Here is a 20,620-nt window from a genome sequence, read left to right as displayed (position 1 = left end):
ATATGTGGGATGCAACAGTGGCGTCACAACGGGGGGGGGGGGCGGTGTGCCCCAGATGCCGTGTCTGGGGGGTGACAATAAGGGACCCCGTGGGGGCTCACCCCACCGCGGTGGCGCAAGCAGCCATGACGCCACCACAGCCGCATGTGGAGGATCCTCCGTTCACGGCTTCAGCCGCGAGCAGAGAAGAAGAAGAAGAAGAAGAGTTTGGATTTGATATCCCGCCTTTCACTCCCTTTAAGGAGTCTCAAAGTGGCTAACATTCTCCTTTCCCTTCCTCCCCCACAACAAACACTCTGTGAGGTGAGTGGGGCTGAGAGACTTCAGAGAAGTGTGACTGGCCCAAGGTCACCCAGCAGCTGCATGTGGAGGAGCGGAGACGCGAACCCGGTTCCCCAGATTACGAGACTACTGCTCTTAACCACTACACCACACTGGCTCTCCACCACACAGAGGATCCCGGTGCCAGCGGCAAACTGCTATGTACAGTGCATGTGCAGTGTTGCTATGTATGGCACATGCGTTGTATGTAAGAATGCCACACATGTGCCCTACGTAGCAATGCCCCGTCCCGGGTGTCACGACGCCTTTGTTTACCCCTGGGACCCAATACAGTGGTACCTCGGGATACGAACGGGATCCGTTCTAGAGCCCCGTTCGCATCCTGAAGTAAACGTAACACGTGTCTGCACATCTGCGTGGGACATGTTTTGCTGCTTCCGCGCATGCGCATGACGTCATTTTGAGTGTCTGCGCATGTGTGAGTGGCAAAACTTCTCCACAGGCTCCACCCCCCTCCTTGCTGAAAGGCTCTTGGGTTTCTTGCCTTGAAGGGCCCTTCAGGTGGAAAAGCAGCCTTTACTTTTTGGATATAAATAAGCACACGCAATATGCCCAGACTCCCCTATCCCTCCTTCCTGACCTTATTCTTGGCTCTCCTCTGCACGGTTCCTGAACGGTTTGTGTCGGCATCCAGGGAGATTTCTGCAGCATAGGGGGGGAATGACAAGGAGAGGAAACAGACGAAAATTGGCATGTGGGAGCCCCAAACAGCCTGGCAGGATGGCTTGCTGATGCCAGGATGTCTGTGTTACCAAATACCGGAACATAGCCATCAATAGCCCTCTCCTCCACGAATCTGTCAAATCTTTTAAAGTCATCTAGGCTGGTGTTCGTCACTGCCTCATGTAGGACTGAGTTCCATATTTTAACTTCATGCAGTTGATGAAGCGAACTGTTGTCCATGAAAGTTTTCTATCATAATGAAGTTGTTTATCTTTAAAGTGCTAGTCCTCTGGAAGTAGGTCTTGGTGGAATTAACTATGATTAATAGTGAATAGCTATGCCATGAAAGGTGCTTGAATTAACTGCATGAGCCCGGAACTCATTGTCCAGTTCACCCATATCAGCCCTGACCATCAACAAAAGCCAAGGAAAAATAGACAATATGCTTGTGTTGTTTTTCCCTATGCACCCAGATTTCTCTCTCTCTCTCTCTCTTTCTCTTTCTCTTTCTCTCTCTCTCTCTCTCTCTCTCTCTCTCACACACACACACAAATTCTATTTTCTATACAGTTCCTGTCTTACCCACACAGGTGAGGTGGAGCAGAGCTTTTGCCATTGGTGTCCTCCCGTTGTCCTTGTAGTATGAAATTCTGACCTGCCAAGATATGGCCAATTTCAGCAAATGGAATATTTATTATTATTTTGTATTAATAATTAATACCCTATCCATCTGGCTGGGTTTCCCCAGCCACTCTGGGCACCTTCCAACAGAATATTAAAAATACGATAAAACGCCAAACATTAAAACCCTCCCTATACGTCCCTATACAGGGCTGCCGTCAGATAGTTGTTTATTTCCTTGATATCTGATGGGAGGGCATTGCACAAGGCGGGTGCCACAACCGAAAAGGCCCTCTGCCTGGTTCCCTTATAACCTCACTTCTCGCAGTGAGGGACCCTCCAGAAGGCCCTCAGAGCTGGACCTCAGTGTCCGGGCTGAACGATGGAGGTGGACACGCTCCTTCAGGTATACTGAAGGATGACAACAGATGTGATTTGAGATGCACTTGATCACCTCTTCCTCACCTTTTCTCAAAATTAAAAAGTCCTGAACGGTGCAACCTTTTCTTACAGGGAAGCTGCTCCAATGATAGCTATAGTAATGCCGGCGTACCTTTTTCCCAAATCAGGTTTAGCTCTTTCCTTTCCCCCTCTGCTCCATCAAAGCCATCGGAGTTTCTCACCTTGTCCTCGTTGACTTCAGCGCTTGGCTGGTCCATCGTGACCACCACCTCGACTTTACAATCAAGGGGCCATTTCGGCACACAAGAGGGGATCTTCAAAACCTCCCCATTGTGGATAATATAGAGGTTCACCCCAGATGTTCCCCAGACATCAAAGGCTGTGGCGCCACTTGGGGCTGCCCTGAAAGAGAGAGAGTGGTTAATTCACAGCACCCATTCCATTTACCATTTACATTTTGCTCCTAAAAAGAGCTCTCCATTCTTCCCTCCATTTTATCCCAACAACAACTCTAGGAGGTAGACCAGGCCAAAAGGTAATGACGGGCTTGAGGTCAGCCAATGAGATTCCTGGCAATGAGGGGATTTATTTTTAATATTAAAAGCAGTCATTGCCACAGGCCATCTTAGAAGGCAGCCTGGAGGTGTCATCTTCAAAGATGCTCATCTATACACTCCTACTTAAAAGTGAAAAAATGTCCCTTAAAAAAAAAATCCAAATGACTTTTATTCACACAGATGTAAGTTGTGAATGAAGTGGATTCGCTTGCGAGAAATCAGCCTTTTAGTGCGACAGTAGCTAATCTCTGGAACTCCAGCTTTAGCTGAGATTCCTGCATTGCCTAGATGACTCTCAGGGTCTCTTCCTAAGGGATTCAGTGTCTTCCCAAGTCCATTATCGGTCAGAGATAAAAGGATGGAGGCAGGAAGCAACGCAAGCAAGGCAGATATTTATTTTTCTGTTGCAACAGAGTTTCCCACCTCCTTGCAAGGAGGTGAGAGACTAAGAACAAAGGTGTGCAAGAACCTTTAAAGACTTTTGAAATTGCCCAATACCTTACGAAAGACCACCTAAAAAGCATCATACAAACCATCACAGAAAGAGGCAGTCTACAACATAAATTTGAGAGTGTGGCTTCTCTCCTGTCTGCCAGGATACCTGATAAGGTTTCACTGATTGCATTACCTGGGCGGTCTGGCCATTCTTTTGAGATGGCAAATACCTGAGTTCTTGAATCCAGGTCATAGGCCAACCCAGTTCATACACAAAATATGCCCTTAAGACAAGATTGGGAGGATTTGTAAGTGAAAGAACAATTGGGAAAGGTTTCTCCAAGATATTTCCTTCTGCAGAAGAAACATTTAGAGCAGTGTTTCCCCAACTTGCATCTCCAGCAGATTTTGGACTACAATTCCCATCCTCCTTGACCACTGGTCTTGATAGCTTGGCATGATGGGAATTGTAGTCCAAAAACAGCTGGAGACCCAAGTTTGGGAAACAATGGTTTAGAGCAGGCATCCCCAACCTTCGGTCCACCAGATGTTTGAGACTAGTCAGGGATGATTCCCATCATCCCTGACCTGTTAGCTAGGGATCATGGGAGTTGTAGGCCAAAACATCTGGAGGGCCGCAGGTTGGGGGTGCCTGGTTTAGAGTCTTTAGGAGAGTCAAGATGGCTTCAGGATTTCTCACCTGTACTATTTTGGACATGCGGTTTTTATAGGTCCTTGTGTTTTATAGGTACTTGTGTGTTTACCTGTGCACTTACGAACATTTGTTTTATTTTTGAGACCTTAGGATTCGTATTACACTCCTTAGATTAGGCAAGAATCTGGCACCAGTTTTTGTGGTTTCAGGGCTCGGGCCCATCCCAAGGGCTGAGTGGGTGTTTGTGGCAGCTTCCTCTTGGATCCTTTCCCGCAAAGGCCAAACCCTCTGTGATGTCGTCATCATCAGGCCCTGAGCCAGCAGGCCAGAAGTTGCCAAACCGGGAGAAATTAAGCTCTCTTTTTTGCTCTCGTCTCCCCTCACCAAGCAACCAACCAGCGTCGTGACAAAAGCAAGGTTAGAACAAAAGCCTTGTGGCTTGTAGAAGCACAGTGGACTGCCAAGGTGTGTTGTTTGTGTAGGGTTTGGTTGCCAGATAAGGAAGGGTCAGGCGTCAAATGTCAACACATCCTGACCCTCCAAGAGTACGAGGAGAGCATCTCTGCCTTACATCAAGAGGCAGGGAGTTCCAAAGTGTAACTATATCAATTATTTACAAATGCACAGCAGACAATCAGTAGCACCTGCAATGCTGCTAGTTTTGCAAATCAAAGCAGACAAATGGGCTTGTATGGGGGAAGGCAATCTTGCAAGTACGCGAATCTGATCTGAGCCAAAAAGAGGCAACGGATCATGCTCCGACAGCTGCAGAGTCTGTGCGGCTTGTGAGCAAAGGGTCTCCTCATGAGCAAGCAGTCCTTGAGCTTCCTTTGCTTCTAGCAGCTGGGGTGGGTTAGGAGGCCAGAATCATAGAATTGGTAGGCAACTCCAAGAGTCATCTAGTCCAACCCGCCCCCCAACACACACACACACACACACACACACACACACACACACACACACACAAAATGCAGGAACCACAGAGCAATCAAGGTCTCCCTTCTGAGCTTCCTAATGGCTGAAAACAGGCCAGCTCTTTCGCTCCTGAGCCCACCCTTTGCAATACTGACCCTGGGCTGGTGCTCATCCAGCCTTTGGATCTCGTATTGGACCTGGACCCCTGATTCTCCCTGCTTGACCGTCATTTCTTTGGAGGCTGCTGCCCCCTGCAACCCTGCCTTTTCCTGGGAGGCTCCTGTAACCTGGATCGAAACCCTAGCCCCCTGATAAGCGTGGCTGCAGGTCACTGCCTGCTGATGCCTGCACTTTCAGATCCTCTTAAGAGGCCCAGCTGGCAAGTCTCAACACATCCCCCATGCCGGGCTCTGATCGCTGGCACATCCAATCTCTGCCGCTCATTATCCTGCAACTAGCTCACGCCCAGACTGATTAGCTCAGCTCCAGCCGGATGCCGCTCTCTGTGGAGGCTTGGCTGGGCCTGCAGTCGGAGCAGCAAAGCTTCTGAATACCAGTTGATAGAAACCACAGGAGGGGAGAGTTGCTCTCAGGCTCCTATCCTTGTCTGGTTTCCTTGCCTGTTTGGCCACTGGGAGAACAGGAGGCTGGACTAGGTGGGGCCCCACAGGCCTGATCCTGTTCTTACGTTCTACCCAGCCTGGATTCCTGCTCCGTCCTGACTTCTCTGGCTAGGACAACGCCACATTTTTTACAGGAATGGTTTCTTCAGTTTACGACAACACTGGGGAACCTGTGGCCCTCAAGAGGTTGTGCAATTGGGAGCTTAATAATAGTAATAATATAATTTATTATTTATACCCCACCCATCTGGCTGGGTTTCCCCACCCATTCTGGGCAGCTCCCAACAGAATATTAAAAACACGAGAAAACATAAAATTTTAAAAACTTCCCTAAACAGATGTCTTCTAAAAATCAGATAGCATTTATTTCTTTGACATCTAATGGGAGGGCGTTCCACAGGGTGGGCGCCACTACCGAGAAGGCTCTCTGCCTGGTTCCCTGTAACTTTGCTTCTCGCACTGAGGGAACCACCAGAAGGCCCTCAGCGCTGGACCTCAGTGTCCGGGCAGAACAATGGAGGTGGAGATGCTCCTTCAGGTATACTGGGCCGAGGTCATTTAGGGCTTTGAAGGTCAGCACCAACACTTTGAATTGTGCTCGGAAACGTACTGGGAGCCAGTGTAGGTCTTTCAGAACCGGTGTTATGTGGTCTCAGCAGCCACTCCCAGTCACCAGTCAAGCTGCCGCTTTCTGGATTAGTTGTAGTTTCCGGGTCATCTTCCAAAGGTAGCAACATCTGGAGGGCTACAGCTTTCCCAGCCCTGAACTAAACCATCACTTGCCTTTACTGCCCCTACTTAAGACCGTCCTAATCATGGAGAACTTGCAACTTTCCTGTGATTGCTGGACTCCAAATCCCATCAGCATCTCTGGCGAAGCTTCTCTGACTGATGGGAATTGGAGTCCAACAACATCTGGAGGGCCAAAGGCTCCCCGTTCGTGAACTGGGCTATCAGTTGCCTTTACTGCCCCTCACACTACCTTCCATTACAACTAACTCTGCTTTCGTCTAAAGCAGGAATGAATGTTGAACTATAACTCCCCTAGTATTCCATGATCATTGGCCATGCTGGCTGCCAGGACTGATGAGAGTCAGAATCTAGTTTGCAGTACTTATGAGGTCGCCTTACTCCATATATGCCCACTGAGCCACTTCCATGGGTGGAACTGGCATTGTAAAGCTGCCATATCATACTCATGCTGCATTTGTAAGAATTCAACTGTTTACTGCATCTGCACTTCGGAACTCCTTGTCCGTTGATACCAGTCAGGTCCCTTCAGTATAATTTTTTTTTGTCACCTGCTTAAAACATTGTTTAGAGAATCCTGCCCAGATGCTTAGAAAGCCGGTGAGAGTTTTAATCTGTTCTTTTAATCCATTGCTATTTTAACATTTTGAAAGTTTATTGGTAATTTTTCATATGGATCATTTTATTGCTTTTTTTCAAAGCCACTTTGCAGGATGGTTGGGATTATTGTTCATCTCGCTTTATTGGCTGAGGGAGCCAGCGTACAGCTTCCAGGTCATGTGGCCAGCATGACTAAGCCGCTTCTGGCGAACCAGAGCAGTGCATGGAAACACCGTTTACCTTCCCACCAGAGCAGTACCTATTTATCTACTTGCACTTTGACGTGCTTTCGAACTGCTAGGTTGGCAGGAGCAGGGACCGAGCAACAGGAGCTCACCCCATTGCGGGGATTCGAACCGTCGACCTTCTGATCGACAAGTCCTAAGCTCTGTGGTTTAACCCACAGCACCACCCACGTCCCATAGGTAACCAGGCAGAGGGCTTTTTCAGTAGTGGCACCCGCCCTGTGGAATGCCCTCCCATTAGATGTCAAAGAAATAAACAACTATCTGGCTTTTAGAAGACATCTGAAGGCAGCCCTGTTTAGGGAAGTTTTTTTATTGTATTTTTAATAATTTGTTGTAAGCCAGGCAGAGTGGCTGGGGAAACCCAGCCAGATGGGCAGGGTATAAATAATATATTATTATTTATTGAAATTGCCATCATCAAATGGGGCAGAGGATGGAGGGTGCCTGAGCACCCCACTTGCATGGGTCAGAGAGGCTGCTTGTGAGCTGCCCTTTGTGTGCCCGACTTCCGGGAGGAATATTCAACCAGTTAGGCCCAGCGCAGCCCAACCTCTGGCCTTATGGCAGGCGGTGGCTGTTGAGTCAGTGGTTTTTTGTTCATGTGCCATGGGTGGCCAGATCCCTGGGGATTGCTCAGCTTGTGTTGCTGTTGGGCTGATTGGGAAGTCAGACTCCTCCAGATGAGGCTAGATATCTACAGAGGTGCCCAAGGGCAACCCAAGTTCAGCTGCAGCAGAGGGCGTGCCTCCGCCATTCCACAAAAGATTAACTCATTCTCACATAGACTTTGACAGGAAAGGCAAGGGTGGCTGAAAGTTTTCAGCCAGAGGGCCATGTCACCCTGTTTTGACATACGTGTGTGTGTGTGTGTGTGTGTGTGTGTGTGTGTGTGTGTGTGTAATTGAGGAAGAGTTTTCAGAGCATCTAATGATCACCCACCTATTTGGATATAACTGCAAACTGTTTGTTGTTGTTATTATTGGTTTCTATTGGTTTGTTTGTTGCTTGTACAGTGGTACCTCGGGTTACATACGCTTCAGGTTACAGATTCCGCTAACCCAGAAATAGTACCTCAGGTTAAGAATTTTGCTTCAGGATGAGAACAGAAATTGTGCTCCGGCGGTGCGGCAGCAGCAGGAGGCCCTATCAGATAGTGGTGCTTCAGGTTAAGAACAGTTTCAGGTTAAGAACGGACCTCTGGAACAAATTACTTAACCCTAGGTACCACTGTATAGGATATTCTGTTTGATGTTTGGTGTGATTGTGTGTGTGTGTGTGTGTGTGTGTGTGTATACACACACACACACACACACACACACACACATTTATTAAATTTCTGTTTTACAATTTTGAATACTCATTTAAACATCCTTAAAACATCAGTGACTTCCCTTTTCTTTCCATGGTTCATTTTGCATATCATAAATCCCTGCATATTTTACATAAACTAAACCATTCAGTATTCCATTATTGCATCCATCAAAACTTATTTTCACTGTTGAATTTATCTTAATGCTGCCAATGTTTTCAAGTGTACACAATTTTCCTGTATATATTCAATAAACATTTTCCAACATTCTCTTAAGCTAGGTCCTTCTTGTTATCTTATTCCAGGCATAGCCAAAGTCTGTTTTGGGGGCCTAATCTAGCCCGCTGGTTGGTTTAATCCAGCCCCTGTGGCCATTTATTTCCTGGGGTAAAATCCTAAAGAAACCTCAACAACACCAATCAACTTTGGTCGGCCCTCACGGCCCTTCACTTCATTAAATCTGGCCCTCTTTGAAAAAAGTTTGGACATTTATTCTATATGTTAAGTCTGCAAGCTGTGCATGCTCCGTCAGCTTAAGTTGCCATTCTTCTTTAGTTGGAACCTCACTCATTTTCCATTTTGGGGCCACATTAGTGGCATACATAAATAACCTTTTTTGACACCTGGGAATATCTGTCTGAATTGTTGTGTTTTTATATATACTGTAAGCATATATAAAAGTAGCTGGGGAAACCCAACCAGATGGGTGGAATAGAAACTAAAATATTATTTATTTATTATTATATTATTATATTAAGCCAGGCTCACCCCCAAAACAACAACAGATCAGCCATACAGTAATCGTGCTTGCTGGGAACCAGTCTCTGCCACTCAGCCTAACCGATTTTGCAGGTTTGTTGTGGGGCTTAAATGAGATGAGAGACCTGGGCACATCACCTTGAACCCTTTGAGGAAAAGAGTACATAGTATAAATGCAATCAATAAGTAAGTTAGGTCCTTTAATTTAGGTCTATTTTGAGTCAAACAGAATTGACTACTGCCCAATGACAGCCAGGGGGATTGCGCAACAGCAAAAGCACCCATCGATGCATCACTAACATTAAAAAGCATTCATTTCAGACCATAATACAGCCACCCAAATAAGCCATTTGTTCAGATAATGCCAACTTCACATCTTAAATTCACGGCAAACTAGAGAATTGGGGCGGGGTTTAAGCACTGTCAGTGGGGGCAGCAAAATCATAGAATCATAGGACCGTACAGTTGGAAGAGATATTAAGGGTCATTGAGTCCAAGCCACTGCTGCTATGCAGGAGCCACAACAGAAGCATCTCTGTTTAAATGAGTATCCAGCCTCTGTTTAAAAACCTGCCACCTTCCAAAGGAGTCCATTTCACTGTCAAACAGCTCTCCTCATCAGAAAGTTGTGTTTTTTTAAATGGGAAATGGCAGGGGGCAGGCAATTTAAGGCCCTCCCCTCCCCTTCCCTCCCTACCCCACTCCATTCCCTTGGGTCCCTCTGGACTGTCAGCCACCCTAAAAAAAATAAATGAGATGGGTCATGCCGAATGAATCTTGTTTCTTCTTTTGATAGAATTACAAGCTTGGTGGATGAGGGGAATGTTTGGGGACTTAGGTAAAGGGACCCCTGACCATTAGGTCCAGTCGTGACCAACTCTGGGGCTCGGCGCTCATCTCGCTTTATTGGCCGAGGGAGCTGGCATACAGCTTCTGGGTCATGTGGCCAGAATGACTAAGCCACTTCTGGCAAACCAGAGCAGCACACGGAAACGCTGTTTACCTTCCCGCCGGAGCAGTACCTATTTATCTACTTGCACTTTGATGTGCTTTCGAACTGCTAGGTTGGCAGGAGCAGGGACCGAGCAATGGGAGCTCACCCCGTCGTGGGGATTAGAACTGCCGACCTTCTGATCGGCAAGTCCTAGGCTCTGTGGTTTAACCCTCAGCGTGACCCACATCCCTGTTGTGGACATAGTGCATCTTAATTTCAGTAAGGCTTTTTTACAAAGTCCCCCATTATATTCTTGCAGAGAAGCTGGTAAGATGTGGGCTGGATGAGATAACTGTTAGGTGGATTTGTTGCTGGTTGACTGACCGAACCCAAAAAGCACTCACAAATCATTGCTTGTCATCCTGGGGAAAAGTGACAAGTGGGGTGGCTCAGGGTTCTGTTCTGGGCCCGTAGTTATTCAACCTCTTTATAATCGACTTGGAGGAAGGAATTGAGGGGGTGCTCATCATATTTGCAGATGACACCAAACTGGGAGGGGTAGCTAATGCTGCAGAAGACAAAATCAAGATGACCGTAACAGATTGGCGAACTGGACCCAAACTAACAAAACGAGTTTCAATAGGGACAAATGTAAGTTTCTGCACTTGGGCAGAAAGAACTAGCTGCACAAATATAAGATAGGGATACCTGTCTTGCCAGTAGTACATATGAAACACATCTGGGGTCTTAGTAGACCACAAACTTAACATGAGTCAACAGGGGAAGCAGCAGTGTGGGTGGGTGGGTGGGTGGGGGAAATGCTATTACTGTATAGGCTGTATCAAGAGAAGTAATATTACCACACTATTCTGCCTTGGTCGAAACAAAATTTTAAAATTCCTTCCAGTAACACCTTAGAGACCAGCTAAGTTTGTTATTGGTATGAGCTTTCGTGTGCATGCACGCGATACACTGATACACTGCAACAGAAGTCACCAGACCCTTATATATAGTGAGAGGGTGGGGAGGGGTATTACTCAGAAGGGTGGCGGGAATGGGTGATTGGCTGATAGGTGTGGTAAACCTGTTGACGACTGTTAACGACTGCAATTGGTCTTACAGGAAAAAGCAAGGGGTGAGATGGCTAAAAATAGCTATATCATGTATAATGAGATAAGAATCCAATGTCTCTATTTTTATATTTTGTTTCGACTGCGGCAGACCAACACGGCTATCTACCTGTAACTATTCTGGCTTGGTTAGACAACAGCTGGAATACTGTGTCCAGTTCTGTGCACCAAAATTTAAAAAGGATATTGACAAGCTGGAACATGTGGAGAGGAGGGCCACCAAGAGGATCAAGGGTCTGGAAACCAAGCCTTATGAGGAATGGTTGAAGGAGCTGGAAAAGAGGAGACTGAGAGGCGATACGATAGCCATCTTCAAATATCTGAAGAGCTGTCACATGGAAGATGGAGCAAGCTTGTTTTCTCCTGCTCTGGAGAGCCATGTGGTGTAGTGGATCGAGTGTCGGGCCAGGACCTAGGAGACCAGGGTTCAAATCCCCACTCAACCAGGAAGCTCACTGGGTGGCCATGGGGGCCAGTCACTCACTCTTAGCCTAACCTACTTTACAAGATTGTTCTGAGGATTAACAGAAAGGTGGAATGGAAATTACAGTATTTTTTGCTCTATAAGACTCACTTTTTCCCTCCTAAAAAGTAAGGGGAAATGTGTGTGCATCTTATGGAGCGAATGCAGGCTGCACAGCTATCCCAGAAGCCAGAACAGCAAGAGGGATTGCTGCTTTCACTGTGCAGTGATCCCTCTTGCTGTTCTGGCTTCTGAGATTCAGAATATTTTTTTTCTTGTTTTACTCCTCCAAAAACTAGGTGCGTCTTGTGGTCTAGTGCATCTTATAGAGCAAAAAATACGGTAACTAATGGATTCAAGTTACGAGAAAGGAGGGTCCGCCTAAACATCAGGATGAGTTTTCTGACAGTAAGCCATTCAACAGTGGGAAGGATTCCCTCAGAAGGTGGTGGACTCTCCTTCAGTGGAGGTATTCAAGCAGACATCAGGTGGCCATCTGTCATGGATGCTTTAGTTGAGACTTCAGCCTTGCAGGAGATTGAATTAAATGACCCTTAGGATCTCTTCCAACTCCACAATTCTATGATTCTATTATTTCCTCCGGAAGCACGCCAGGGAACAATCTGGGAACGAGCTAGCTGGGTGGCTTTAGCTCAACAGAGCAAAACAAATGGCTCATTGCAGGCATCACCCATTGCAATTAAACTTTCAGATTAGGTTGTGAGTTCATTGCCATCACTGGCTTTGTTTGTTAAAGGGCACAGAGTGAGCAAAACAAGGGAAGGAGTCCTGTTCCCCAGCTGGACAGAGAATATGGCACAGGAAATTCATGGAGGAGGAGCCTACCGACGACTACTAGCCAGGATGAAGCCGAATATTGGAAGAATCAGGATGGATAAAAGGAAGAATTTTTTCATGCGGTGCAGAGTTAAACTACGGAACTCCCTCCCACAGGACACAGGGATGGTCACCAACTTGGAAGGCTTTAAAAGAGGATTGGACAAATTCATGGTGACTATTTTGGATAAGAAGACCAGCCACGATGGCCCCAGGAGGGGAGAGGGCTCTTGTTCTCGGATCCTGCTGTGGGCTCCCCATTGCGGCCACTGCCCGGCCACTGTGAGAACAGGAAGCTGGACTAGACGAGACACAGGGTCTTCTTATGTTCATAAGAAAAGACTGGGAATGATGGTTGCCTCCACACCACTGGGCATTCAGATTTACCCCACCTTTTGTAAACTCAGGTTTCCACCACAGTATTTAGTATTTGTCAGTAATTATTTTTGTGTGTGGGGGGGGGAGGATTCTCAAGCACAGAAATTTGTGGACTGAAGAACTCTGTTGCCCTTCAGTCGGCGGAACTGGCAGTGTTACAGCTGCAACGTAACACCCTTTCCACACTTGTAAGAACTCAATCTTTTTGTGTGGCAGAACCTGCACTTTGGAATTCCCTGCCAATTGATATCAGGCAGACGACTTCAGCCCCCCCCCTTCAGCACCTGCTAAAACATTTTCCTTTGGACAAGCCTCCCCAGATGCTTAGAAATGTCAATGTGAGTTTTGATCTGTTTTTAGTCGATTGTTATTTTGACTTCAAAAGTCTTAAGTTATGGTTGTTTATTTTTCTTGGTGATAATTTTGTTGCTTTATCTTTTTTGTAAACCGCTTTGAGGTTTTTTCCACAATCAAAGCAGTGTATAAATTTTATAAAATAAACAGTGTAACAAATCCACTTTTTAAAAGGAGACTTTTTGCAGTTAGGAAAGTGAGGCAGAAAGGCTCTGAAATGTGTGTGTTGGACAAATCATTGATGAGAAGGCATCTAAGCCCAACAGAAGCAAATCAGGTGGAATCCTGACCCATCGGGGGGAAATTATCAATAAAGATTGTCTGTAGTCTAAATTCTATGTTTTTTGTGAATCAAATAAGGATAAATTACAATCCTCACTACCCCCAAATCCCCCATCAACATTTTCAATTCTCTGCTGGTGGGATCAATTACAGGTCTATACAACACCTGATAGGGTGCAGACAGAAAGAAAATGTGTTGTGATATATTTAAACAAATGGTTTTCTTTTTATAACCTGACCAAACACAAAAACTCAAAACTAGAACTCACTCTTGGAGAACATACCGCGAGAGCTCACTCCTTTAAAACAAATCTTGCCTCTGAAATTGTGCAACGTGTGGCTCCACAACATAGGACCCATCTTATTTCTGTGACTAAGTTGTTTAAAATTGTTTTTAAAATTGCTTTTTAATTATGTAACCTGCCCTGGGAACTGTACTTTACCCTTCACAGAGCTGCAATTCCCAGAACCCTGCGCAAACTACAGTTCCCAGGATTCACTGCGGGAAATAGCAAGCTTTAAACACACACTGTGTCCCCACAAAAAAAACATTTTGGACTCACCCCAACTTCAATCTGAGTCTGCTCCAGACACACATATTATGCTAACCCTTTTGGGGCCCATGATCTGGCCCAGGACTCAGCCCTGCAAACCCACTCCCACAGCTGGCACTGAAAGTCACAGCCCATATAATAATTTCATTATTTTTAATATTTTTAATGTCTAATGTTTTACAATTTTTTAATGTGTTGTAAGCTGCCCAGAGTGGCTGGGGAAACCCAGCCAGATAGGCGAGGTATAAATAATAAAATAAAATTATTATTATTTATTATTATTATTATTATTATTTGTACCCCACCCATCTGATTGGGTCGTTCCAGCCACTCTGGGCAGCTTCCAGGATATACAGAAACCTAATAGAGCAGTAAAAACTTACCTGTATGTAGGGAAATATAGCAGGCTGACTCGGAGATGATTTGGGTTGATACCTGCTATATTTGCTAAGTACTTCCTGCATCATGCACCGTTCAGCAAGATTTTACGCCTTCCCTTCGGCCCTCTGTGCATGCTCCAGAGGCCGCAGAATCCCCAACACTGAGCAAACGAATAAGGGCAATTGCCTTCCTTACCCGCAGACATCAAGGGACATCTCTGTGCCCAGCACACAGACGGTGCTGGTGGACTCCTCGGTGGACAGCCGGACCCATCTTTGCTCTGACATGTCGAGGGTGGTCCCTGCGCCTCGTTTGCGCCTGGTGCGTCTCTCCTCTCCCTCCTGGGCAGCAGAGTCTGCGCCTGGCTCTGGTTGCAGCCCCGATGCAGATGATGCGATTAAGAAGCCACGGGCCAGCGGGCGCCACCCCCGGGGCTTTGCATCGTGCCAGGCGATAGGCTGCCCGGGGTTGTAATCCCACCTCCTGGCTCTCTGCAGCTGGGTTGGGTGCTCCGGCGGCAAGGGCTGCCAGTCCGGTGAGCGCGCACTCAGGTGAGGCGCACAGGTGAGAACTACCTTTGGTCTAGCAGTTAGCCGGAGGCAGAGAGGAGCAAGGCGCGTGGGTGGACTTATTTATCCTTCCAGCTGGGTAAAGTGGATGGACTGCTCCCTCCCTCCCTCTCTGGAGCCAAATTGTCTTGCTCCGTAAGGATTCCCCACCCCCAACCCCATCGCCTTCCTTATCTCCAGCTGGAAAACTAATTGCTTTATGGTTCCTACTAAGCTGGCAGCCTGTCGCTCCTGCTCAGGTGTGCCAACTTGAATAAAATATTGGCTGGAGGGCTGGTAAGCCCCGAGCCACATAATCAATCGCATAATGGAGTGCGTGCACACTATTTGAATGGCAATGCCCATCAACTAGTGGGTGGGCCTCAAAATATTTTTGGGGGTGGGGACGAAGACCCCTTAACCCCTAGGAGTTGGCTGTAATATTCAGACACCGAAAGGAGGTGATTTTCCTTTTTGTATATAATTTTTGATAAGTTTTCTGTTTTACAAATTAAGATACAGTGGTACCCCAGGTTAAGTATTTAATTCATTCCGGAGGTCCATTCTTAACCTGAAACTGTTCTTAACCTGAAGCACCACTTAAGCTAATGGGGCCTCCTGCTGCTGCACCGCCGGAGCACAATTTCTGTTCTCATCCTGAAGCAAAGTTCTTAACCCGAGGTACTATTTTCGGGTTAGTGGAGTCTGTAACCTGAAGCGCATGTAACCTGAAGCGTATTTAACCTGAGGTACCACTATACTCATTTTACATCCTCAAGATATCAATGACTTCCCTTGCTCTTTCCATGGTTCATTTTACATATTATAAATCCCTGCATATTTTGCAAAAACTATACCAATCTGTATTTCATTATTGCATCCATCAAAACATATTTCCGCTGTTGAATTTATCTTAATGCCGCCAGTGTTTTCAGCTGTACACAATTACTTCTCATATATTCAATAAACGTTTTCCAGTATTCTCTAAATGTATGTCCTCCTTGTTATCTTATTCTATATGTTAAGTCTGCGAGTTGTGCATATCCTGTCAACTTAAGTTGCCATTCTTCTTTAGTTGGGACCTTGCTTGTTTTCCATTTTGGGGGGCTAACAAAACATGGGCCGCAGTAGCAGCATACATAAATAACATGATTTTTCTGTTGGCACCTCTACCCAGGATCTCTCTGTGCAAAGGAAGCGGCCTTGCGTAGAGTCCATCTAGTTCAGTAGTGTCAACACTGGCTGGCAGAAGCTGCCTGGGGTTTCCAACAGGCCTTCCCTTAAAATAAAGCAAGCTTCTGGCCCTACTAGTTCTCCATAAAGGCTTGGTTTCAGCAAGAAGATGAGCAGCTGCCTTGTAAAGGGTCCTCAGTGCATCTAGCTCAGTGCCGTCTACACTGGCTGGCAGCAGCTGTCAGGGGTTTCAAGCAGGGGTCTCTCCATGCTTGGAGATGTTGCTGCTTCTGTTTCTTGCGCCAAAGCTCAGTTCTGGGATTTGTTTTGTTGTAGCAATAATGATAATAAATAGTGCTTCCTCTGGAATGGTATTTAGCATTGTTGTTGTTTAGTCATGTCTGACTCTTCGTGACCCCATGGACCAGAGCACGCCAGGCACTTCTGTCTTCCGCTGCATCCCACAGTTTGGTCAGACTCATGCTGGTAGCTTCGAGAACACCGCCCAACCATCTCGTCCTCTGTCGTCCCCTTCTCCTTGTGCCCTCAATCTTTCCCAACATCAGGGTCTTTTCCAGGGAGTCTTCTCTTCTCATGAGGTGGCCAAAGTATTGGAGCCTTAGCTTCACGATCTGTCCTTCCAGTGAGCACTCAGGGCTGATTCCCTTCAGAATGGAGAGGTTTGAAAAATTGGCTTCCAGGTGGAAAAATCAAAGTTGGAAACAGAACTGTTAGAACCCAAAACTAAGATTTTGTCAAAGATGTATAACTTGCTGTTGAAATGGAATACTCAGGATGAAACGGTTAAATCTGCAATGATCAAATGGGCACAGGATGTTGGTCATAACATTATGTTTGCTGACTGGGAACAGTTGTGGACCACAGGTATGAAATTTACGGCATGTAATGCTTTAAGAGAGAATATTATGAAAATGATTTACAGATGGTACATGACACCAGTCAAGCTAGCAAAAATCTATCATTTGCCCGATAATAAATGTTGGAAATGCAAAGAAATCGAAGGTACATTCTTTCACCTTTGGTGGACATGCCCAAGGATTAAGGCTTTCTGGGAAATGATATATAATGAACTGAAAAAGGTATTTAAATATACCTTCTTGAAGAAACCAGAGGCCTTTCTCCTGGGCATGGTCGGCCAATTGGTGCCAAAGAAGGATAGAACTTTTTTTATGTATGCTACAACAGCAGCAGGAATACTCATCGCAAAGTATTGGAAGACACAAGATCTACCCACCCTGGAAGAATGGCAGATGAAGGTGATAGAGTACATGGAGTTGGCAGAAATGACTGGCAGAATCCGAGACCAGGGAGAAGAGTCGGTGGAAGAAGATTGGAAAAAATTTAAAGACTATCTACAGAAATACTGTAAAATTAATGAATGTTAAAGGGATGTTGGATTGAAAACAAGCGGTGTTGGTAAAAAGATTAATAAGAATATGTAAATATGGATTGATAATGGTGGAAAATATATATTTACTATAGGGTAAGATGCTGAGTAAGGTTAAATGATAGAGGGTAAGGATTTGCTGAACTAAATATCTGAATTGGAATACAAAAAGGGAGGTGTGAGGAGGTCAAGAAACTAGTGAATGACCAGAGCAGAATACAGTGGCACTATTACTTCCCTTGATCTAGATGCTATACTCCTATTGATGCAGCCCAGAATTGCATTGGCTTTTTTAGCTGCTGTGTCACACTGTTGGCTCATGTCAAGTTTGTGGTCAACCAAGACTCCTAGATCCTTTTCACATGTACTGCTCTCAAGCCAGGTGTCACCCATCTTGTATTTGTGCCTCTCATCCCCCCCCCAAGTGCAATACTTTACATTTCTCCCTGTTAAAGTTCATCTTGTTTGTTTTGGCCCAGTTCTCTAATCTGTCAAGGTCGTTTTGAAGTGTGATCCTGTCCTCTGGGGTGTTAGCCACCCCTCCCAGTTTGGTGTCATCTGCAACTTTCATCAGGATGCCCTTGAGCCCATCATCCAAGTCATTGATAAAGATGTTGAATAAGACCGGGCCCAAGACAGAACCCTGTGGCACCCCACTATAGGCCCTAGTACAGTGTGATCTAATGGTTAGAGTCGCAGACTAGGACCTGAGAGAAACCAAGGTTCAAATACTGCCACTTACTGTAGCCATGAAGCTCACTGGGTGGGCTTGGGGGTGAGTCCCTGCCTTTCTCAGCCTTGCAGAGCTACAGCCGAGCATCCTGTTCTCAAAGCAGCCCATTTTGCATACCCTCCAGGGTCCCAATTTTCCAGGGACAGTCCCAAAATTACAGAAGCCATCCCGGTTTCTGATTTGATCCTGGAATGTCCCGCTTTTCCTTTTCCCTTTCCTCTATGTCTCAGAGAACAATTAAAAGTGAAAATGAGTCTTGTTTATACTGCAAATAAAATACCTGCAGCAAATGAAGGAAATTCTGAAGCTGGCATACAAAGCCCTTCCTATAATTTTGAAGGAAAAGGTCACCAATCCGCTTGAAATTATTTGATTGCAAAGCTTCAGCAGCCAGCCATTTTTTTAAGGAAACACATGAAGTGTTTATTCCTTTATTGTAAACTGAGCCTTATGCTGCCTACTCAGAAGTAAGTCCCACTGAGTTCAATAGGATTTACACTCTGATATGTTCCTGGTCATTCTCACAGTTTCCACCATTATTATTATTATTATTATTATTATTATTATTATTATTATCATTATTATATCAAGACAACTTCCAGCCAAAATCTTATTTCATTCCATTTATCTGTTGAAAATGTTGTACACAATCCCTTCCCTCACACATTTCCACCCCATTTTCTGAAGGAGCGTCTCCACCCCCATCGTTCTACCCGGACACTGAGGTCCACCTCCGAGGGCCTTCTGGCGGTTCCCTCGCTGTGAGAAGCCAAATTACAGGGAACCAGGCAGAGGGCCTTCTTGGTACTGGCGCCCGCCCTGTAGAACGCCCTCCCACCAGATGTCAAATAGAACAACTACCAAACTTTTAGAAGACATCTGAAGGCAGCCCTGTTTAGGGAAGCTTTTAAAGTTTGATGTATTACTGTATTTTAATATTTGGTTGGAAGCCGCCCAGAGTGTCTGGGGAAGCCCAGCCAGATGGGCAGGGTATAAATAAATTATTATTATTATTATTATTATTATTATTATTATTATTATTATTAGTATTAGTATTATTAGTATTTATTATTATTATTCCTGATGTAGAATAGAATGTCCCTATTTTGAAATGTTGGAGGGTATGCAACCTTCCCTGATCTGTCACTCCCTTTGCAGCGCATTCTCCCTGAATTTGCTCAACAGAACAGTGAGGAAGGTTGCATGCTTGACTAACAACAAGAAACTGCCTTTCCTTCCCCAACTGGCAGCCTCTACTGGATCACAGTTCCTTCTGGGAACGCAAGGAGCCATTCCATTTGCAGAAGAGCAGCTCAAGATCAAATCCTGAATGATTTCCATTAGGGGGGGGGAGCGAAGGGGGCATTCTAGTAGGTAAAGAAATCCCATATATTTCAGAAGAATATATTTCAGAAGCTGAACGAATCAAGGCTCTGACTCCATATAAAGCAGCTTCTGAGGTCACTGACTGATAGAGTCAGAAGGGACCCCAGGGGTCATCTAGCCCAACCCCAGGCAGTGCAGGAATCGCAACAACCTTTTCAGCCCAAGGCCTTCATTGCCTTGTGGGCAGCTTCCCTGGGGCTGCAGGCCTGCGGTAGGTAGCTGATCCTTGCAATGCAGCTCTAATTATGGTCATTGCGTAATTATAAGACCTTTAAAAGGTCACGCAGTCTTGACTTCCTAGGGCAAAGCCCTCAGACCTGGAAGGCTTCATTTGGATTTGGTGCCCAGCCCCTCCCCCAAACACACCACCACAAAAGGATAGGGTTTACTGGCGAGTGTTGACCTTACACACCCCATCCCAAGACTTTCTCTGTCTCAAGAGAGTTAGCATCTGTGACAAATTACCTACAGAGCAGCCAACACCCGAGACTCAAGGGTTGCCCAACATCCTATTATAAGGACGATGGAGATCTATGGAGATGAGGATGTCATCTAATCAGGGACGTGAGGCTGGCAGACTCCACACGCCCATCTCCAAAGGATTTGCCTTGCAGTTTAGGGCCGGAGTCACAAGACCAGGAGAACGCAAGCACAGAGGAAAATATAATGGCAATAAAATCTGCATTGGAAATACCGTCTGTCTATGCCTCTAGAGCACAAAGGTCTGCTTGCTTTGGGCTCAATATTGCAAAGGGTTCAACACTGCCAGCCTCTTATAATGGGACTGGATAACAGACCCGGATTAACCGGTATTTACAACGTCGAGGCCTCAAGCCACAGTCATAGAAAAGTAAGTTATGTAAAACTAAGCATATGTGCACACACACACGTATTCTGACAGCCAGTGTGGTGTGGTTAGTGTTGGACCAGGGCTGGATTTAGACACACCAAAGAAGCGATTCAGTTGACGCTTTGTAAACTTTGTTTGAGAAATCAGCTGGCAAAAGTGGAACTCCACAGCGCCATATGAAGCACCTTTCCTTTGCCAATGTAGCTGAGTCCCAGGGTTCAAATCCTCACACAGCCATGAAGCTCACTGTGTGTGACACATTTTTGTGGGTCAGAGTCAGTCCACTTTTTGAATTATTTCCAGCTGGGAGGCGTGTAGGCGCAGGTGAAA

General features: G+C 45.9%; 1 protein-coding gene across 1 annotated transcript in view; it reads right to left on the bottom strand.

The window, feature by feature from the left end:
* LOC309536178 (protein-arginine deiminase type-3-like) overlaps positions 1-14,778 on the bottom strand; it is a 30,881-nt gene extending 16,103 nt beyond the window's left edge. The window contains exons 1-4 of the mRNA XM_082230132.1: positions 14,388-14,778; positions 2,250-2,430; positions 1,588-1,660; positions 923-984 (exon numbers count right to left, since the gene is read on the bottom strand). Of these exons, the coding sequence (XP_082086258.1) occupies positions 923-984; positions 1,588-1,660; positions 2,250-2,430; positions 14,388-14,479 (408 nt within the window). The 5' untranslated portion in view covers positions 14,480-14,778. The remainder of the gene's footprint in view (positions 1-922; positions 985-1,587; positions 1,661-2,249; positions 2,431-14,387) is intronic.
* Between the last annotated feature and the right edge of the window lie 5,842 nt (positions 14,779-20,620).

This window comes from Podarcis vaucheri, assembly GCF_965113315.1.
Source record: "Podarcis vaucheri genome assembly, chromosome: 7".
NCBI classification, from domain to species: domain Eukaryota; kingdom Metazoa; phylum Chordata; class Lepidosauria; order Squamata; family Lacertidae; genus Podarcis; species Podarcis vaucheri.
Note: the sequence above shows the minus strand (reverse complement) of the source record. Positions and strands in the feature narration are given on the sequence as shown.